Source organism: Pundamilia nyererei, unplaced genomic scaffold (assembly GCF_000239375.1).
Source record: "Pundamilia nyererei isolate P.nyererei 1_Seehausen unplaced genomic scaffold, PunNye1.0 scaffold00045, whole genome shotgun sequence".
NCBI classification, from domain to species: domain Eukaryota; kingdom Metazoa; phylum Chordata; class Actinopteri; order Cichliformes; family Cichlidae; genus Pundamilia; species Pundamilia nyererei.
The window spans coordinates 238913-244786 of record NW_005187446.1 but is presented as its reverse complement, the minus strand read 5'-3'; the positions used below and the strand labels follow the sequence as shown (position 1 = coordinate 244786).

The 5874-nt window shown below is 41.7% G+C and overlaps 1 protein-coding gene across 1 annotated transcript in view; it reads left to right on the top strand.

Annotated features, from left to right (window-relative positions):
* Positions 1–5114, top strand: part of gsk3ab (glycogen synthase kinase 3 alpha b) — a 21483-nt gene extending 16369 nt beyond the window's left edge. The window contains exons 5-10 of the mRNA XM_005731829.1: positions 471–601; positions 876–1080; positions 1745–1840; positions 2003–2189; positions 2310–2387; positions 2485–5114. Coding sequence (XP_005731886.1) covers positions 471–601; positions 876–1080; positions 1745–1840; positions 2003–2189; positions 2310–2387; positions 2485–2552 — 765 coding nt within the window. The 3' untranslated portion in view covers positions 2553–5114. The remainder of the gene's footprint in view (positions 1–470; positions 602–875; positions 1081–1744; positions 1841–2002; positions 2190–2309; positions 2388–2484) is intronic.
* Positions 5115–5874: the final 760 nt, after the last annotated feature.

The window sequence follows — 5874 nt, the reverse complement described above, 5'->3', positions numbered from 1 at the left end:
GTTTTCTCCTTTGTGGGATGAAATAACACGCCTATAATAAAACATGGAATTGCAGTGTAAGTTCACTGTGAGAGAAGCTAATAATTCTTTTCTTTTTTTGTCGTCAGTCCTGCAGCAACAACTTGTTAAACTGAAAACAATGAATTATTTATTGATAATTTTTATTCATCTATTGATTTTCTTCCACTTATTCGGTTCATATCTCATTTAATTTATTAAGTCATGCCTGTATTGTTTTTCTTTCAAACTTGTATATTGTCCTAAAAATAAATTGACTTGCATTTCATGTGGTCTTAAAAAACATGAAAAATGAAAACGGTGCAGGAATCCTGATGGTGGCTCGTAGCTAGGACGTCTCCAGTGAGATATAAATGGCATTTGTTCTTAAATTGCTCTTTTTTTGAGATTTGTTTGATTTTTGTCTGAGTTGTTAAACACTGTTGGACATCGTGTCTCTGTCTCCTCCTCAGGTGTACATGTACCAGCTGTTCCGCAGCCTGGCCTATATCCATTCCCAGGGCGTGTGTCACAGAGACATAAAGCCTCAGAACCTCCTGGTGGACCCAGAATCGGCCATCCTCAAACTCTGTGATTTTGGCAGGTCAGTAACATTTCCCGCCTGCGGGCAGATCTGTCTGTCTGCATTTTTCATTTTTGCATTGTAGTGACCATTTCTGTCTCATTGTGGATATTTAGTTTTCTGTCTGTTTGTGTAGCGCTCTTCCTCGGGCTCCGCTTTCCCTGTGTGGATCACTCATGCCTTTTTTATGTCTGGGTCGCTTACATGCTACTGTGAAAACAAACACACTGGCAAATCCAAGGTTCACACCGACTGCGAGTCTCATCCTGAACTGTCTGTTTTCTGAATCCTCCAGTGCAAAGCAACTAGTTCGAGGGGAGCCGAATGTTTCCTATATTTGCTCGCGGTACTATCGTGCCCCAGAGCTCATATTTGGTGCCACCGACTACACGTCCAATATTGACATCTGGTCAGCCGGCTGTGTGTTGGCCGAGCTGCTGCTGGGTCAGCCCATCTTCCCCGGAGACAGCGGTGTGGACCAGCTAGTAGAGATCATCAAGGTACAGTAAGAGTGCTGTAAACAGTGGTACAGCTGGGCAATACCACCGCCTCTTCTTCCTCCACCTCTTTGCCCCCCCCCCCCCTTTTTTTTTGTTTTTTGTTTTTTGTTTTTTTCACAAGTCGAGGAGCGTGTCAGGTTACATTTCACTGTGTGTTATACTTGTATAACTATGCATGTGACAAATGGATTAATTTACTTGCAAACAATTCCCTTCCCTTCTTGTGTTTTCATACCATTATTATATTGCTGTTGTCCCCTTAGACTCCCTCGTCTCACTGTTGGACAGGCCCCAACACATATTGAGATGGGTTTATTGTAATGTTTAAAATCATTAGGTGTGTACTCATATTTGATGATAGCTGGTATTAAATAGGCAAAACACAGCCTGAGGGCTAGAACCAGTCCAAAAATGATCTCAATACAGCTTTGCAGCATCCTAAAAGGAAAGCAAAACAATCCATCAATAATTAATAAGAGGCAATATAATGCAAAGGAATCTCAAGGTTGTCTGCAAAGAGGCTGGACTGCCATTTAACTTAATACCAATGCAGTGTGTTTCATCTGTGATCTCTGAAGTAGTGCATATCAGACAGTTGCAAGATTCAGACTCATTTATATAATGTAATGCAAATAAATGTTAACATTTCACTCCTGTTTGGCAGGTTTTGGGGACGCCAACAAGGGAGCAGATCCGGGAGATGAACCCCAACTACACAGAGTTTAAGTTCCCACAGATCAAAGCACACCCTTGGACAAAGGTATGCTCCCATTACTGGACAATATTGACGTTGAGAGGTTTACCTCTCTGAATGCAGTTACTGTTGCTCTTTAGAGAAAACGTCACACTAAACTGATTTTAATTAAATCCAAATTCATGCTAGCATTGATCATCGATACATTTTCTTTCTATCTCCTATCAGGTGTTTAAGCCTCGTACCCCACCGGAGGCCATTGCTCTCTGCTCTCGACTGCTGGAATACACGCCGGTGACCCGGCTGTCGCCACTGGAGGCATGTGCGCACGCCTTCTTCGATGAGCTGCGCCAGCCGAACACCCGCCTCCCCAGCGGGCGAGAACTTCCGCCCCTATTCAACTTCAGTCCCGTTGGTCAGCATGTCCTTTTTTTTTTTTCTTCTTTCCTGCAGTCTGTTTCTTGCACAGATTATCAACTGTTATTTATATTGTATCAGTATCATTAATCATGTTTTCTTTGCCCTGTTCTCTCAGAGCTGTCCATTCAGCCCCAGTTGAACTCCACACTCATTCCTCCTCACGCTCGTGCACAGACATCGCCTGCATCACACGGTACGTTATTAAATGGGCTTTAAAAAAAATTTTTTGTTTTAAAAAGGCACTGGTGTCTGTAATTGTTAAAACTTGTGCTTCCTCTTTTCCCCTGCAGAGGGCAGTGTGTCAGACAGTACCGCCCAGCCCAGCTCAGCACCTAGCTCCATCAACAACAGCACCTGAGCATTCATCCCTCTGTCATATTTTCTGTTTTGTCTTCCCCATGTTCTTTTTACTTTCCTCTGCTCCTCTCCCTCTCAACCTTCCTCCTGGCTCCAAACCCTTAAAATACAAGGAAAAGAAACTAGATACACCCACGTAAAAACTCAGCACTGCTATTTCCCCTGAATATTTAACCATTTTCAATAAAATGCTGCGCCTGCAGCTGTGGGTTGAGGACATTTAGGTAGTTGTGCTTGGGCTTATTTATAGGATGCAGGCCCAAGTCCAGGTTGGCTGCTGTCTGACCTCTTAGGATGTTTAGGAGATGAGGAGGGGGCTTGTATATATTATGTGGATTATCTGTAATATAATCAACAGTTGGCTTTTATCCCTTTTTTTTCTTTTTTAGTTCATTTTATTTGAATTTTATGTGTGGCCACAGTGCCATTGATTGGGATCCTGATTGGCTAGTTAGTGCATAAGGCCCGACTGGTAGACAATCATCCTTTGTGGGGTCAAAAATGCCACACTTATACTGTACAGCTAACTCTGTGGACTGTCTGTCGCTTTCCACTTAAGTTGTCAGTTCACAAAGGCCACTGGTGAACAGATTCACCAGAGGAATGATTTGAAACAAAAAAAAATCTCCCAGCGAATACAGTGTTGGCTCAAGATTGTGCGTGTCATTTTAGATAAGAGGTGGTTTTAGATTTTTATTACAGAGAAGAGCTCCCCAGCCCGTGTTCACCGTTTGTTTTCGAGTATTAGCTCCAGCACTGCCTTTTACGTGAACGAGAGGGAGTTTTGTGCGAGCAGAGCGCACATCTTCAGTTTTTTCTGTATAAGCTCATGTCGTCATTTAAGCTGGAAACCAAGAGTTTCAATTTAATTCTCAAGTGAGTATTGCACATCTCTAAAAGGGAGTAGAGGGAAGCAAATGTTGGTGGGGGGCTCCGGCTACATCTCAGAGTAGCCTCGGTGCCTCGCCGTGTTTTGAATGATGTTGCTGTTCGTATCAGCCTGATTATGTTGAAGAATGCTGTTTTCGCCGCTCACACCATCACTGGCGCCGCTTATTGTTTGTGCTGGAGGATGACTGTGATTTCATTTTGTGTGTCGCCAGAGTGTTGAAACCATCTTCGCCCCTTCCCAAAGCAAGTCCGCCTGCAAAGCTCATATCATGTTCTCCGCGCCATGCGGTGATGGTCGGGAATGATTCACGCAGCTGGCAGTCCTCTGTGGGCGTGGCCAGTTTCCTCTCTTCCAACACGCATGTTCAGCCCATGTCGACCACGCTGTTTTACTTCCACTAATATCAGTAATAATCTGACCAGAAATTATGCTCGAACCCCTGAAATCCAACAGCTTTTGGAGCCTCCCCCCTTCCATCCCTCCTAGTCTTCATCCCTCTGGCTTCAGATTCCCCCTTTTCTTCTTTTTTTTTTTTTTTCCCCTGCCCACTGCTAAACTTGTAAATATCAAGTACCTTTTATTTTATTTTGGGTTTTTGTTTTTTTTTTGTTATTATTGTTATTATATTGTTGTTCCTGTAATTTTTTTTTTCTCCTCTAGTAGACCGGCGCAGCAGCGTCCGGGTGATTATCCTCAGTCGCAGTCTGTAAATACGATTTCATTTCAGTCCCTGGTTCACGAGGGGAAAACAGAACAAAACGTTTCATTTTTATTCTCTCTCCCTCCACTTCTCTCTTCAGAACGGCCCCTTTTCCCCCATAAATGTTGTCATAACTGTTTTATTTATTGTGTTGTGGGTTTTTGGTTTTTTTTGATGGGTGGGTAAAATTGAGGGATTCTTTTTTTGTTTTGTTTTGTTTGCGTTTTTTTTTTTTTTATTCCACATTTTAGTCTAGCAATTTCACATGCAAAATAATTTCACATCCAAGATACTGTACTCGGATCCAGATGTTGGAGCGCGTTGTCCAATCCGTGGTCTCGTATGAATGCAGGTGCACTTGCTCGCCAACAGGTGGAACTCCAGTTTTCCATTAAACTTCAATGTGAAGGGAATGTTACAAGCCTCTGGATCTGTGGGGTCGTGGTGTTGGGAGGGAGCACGGGTCACTGTATGCGTGTGTGTGTCTGTGTGTGTGAGTCTGGAGGAAAGGGGGGAAATTAATTTGTCCATTGGCATTTATCATCTCCTTTGTCTGACTCACCTGTTTTTTCATTTCTCTGTGCGTCATGTGACTGTAACGGGCTTGGCCTGTTAGTACGCTGTGCATGCTTCACAGATGGTGAGTTTCTCGAGCACAGCAGCAGGGAATATATGTGTGTTTGTATGCGTGCTGGCAGACCGTGGACATTATTACCTGTATTTTTTCCAAAATGAAAAACTGGCTATATGTGCTGTTTTAATATCTGTTTTTCCCCGTTCTGATCTGTCACACTCTGTTGTGACCCTGCTCTTTAAACCACCCCTTGTCCAAGGGTGGAATATACTAGATGGGAACAGAACAGTTGGATAAAGGAGATGATGATGATAATTAGAGAGGGATGGGGGGAGAGAGACAGTTTTTGTTTGTTGGTATAAATAATTAAACTCATTAATAAAGTGATGAAACTGTACCTGTGTCATGACTGAGTTATAATGGGTAGCTGAGTTGTATATGGAGGATAGAGGACATACTGGCATTACTATACAGTTTACAGTACTGTGAGATTTACTTAATAATTTAAAAAAAAATGATTGAAAAAGTTCAACATTAACCACAATATTAACAGACATACAGGCTGAACTGTTGTCCAACTAAATATTTTCATTCTTTCATCATGCCACAATATACGCTTTATTTATCTTATCCCGATCCTTGGCTCAACCCCAAAGTTCATCCACTGTAGCTTCTCTCCCTTTAAAATCCTCCCATATTGGGTGAAATGACTCTAACCATTCATTTATGATACATAGTGATATGAACCTTGAAATCTGAGTCTAAAGTTTTTCAAGAATGTTTAACACAATGAATCACAGCCAGAAGGTGAGATTTGTAAGGCTCAGAACTGCTGAGGACCAAAGTTCAGTCCACCCAGGTGTACTTTGAAGGGCCTCTAATTTGAAAAATGTTGACAGTAGGAAATTAAGTAATTATTAAAAATAAATAAAAATCAGCTAATTCTGAGGTTCTTGGAAATATTTTTCAAATTTGTTTGATCTGCAATTAGACACCAGAACTTAAGAGGTCTTTAAAGTGTGTAAATTTTTTTTTTTTTTTTTTTTGATAAACCAACTATTAAAGGCTGTTAAGTTCCAGGATGCTTTCTTTTCCGTATCTGAGGTTCATTGTGTTTTCAAAGTGTCCCTTAATGTTTTGTATTTTTGCATATATAT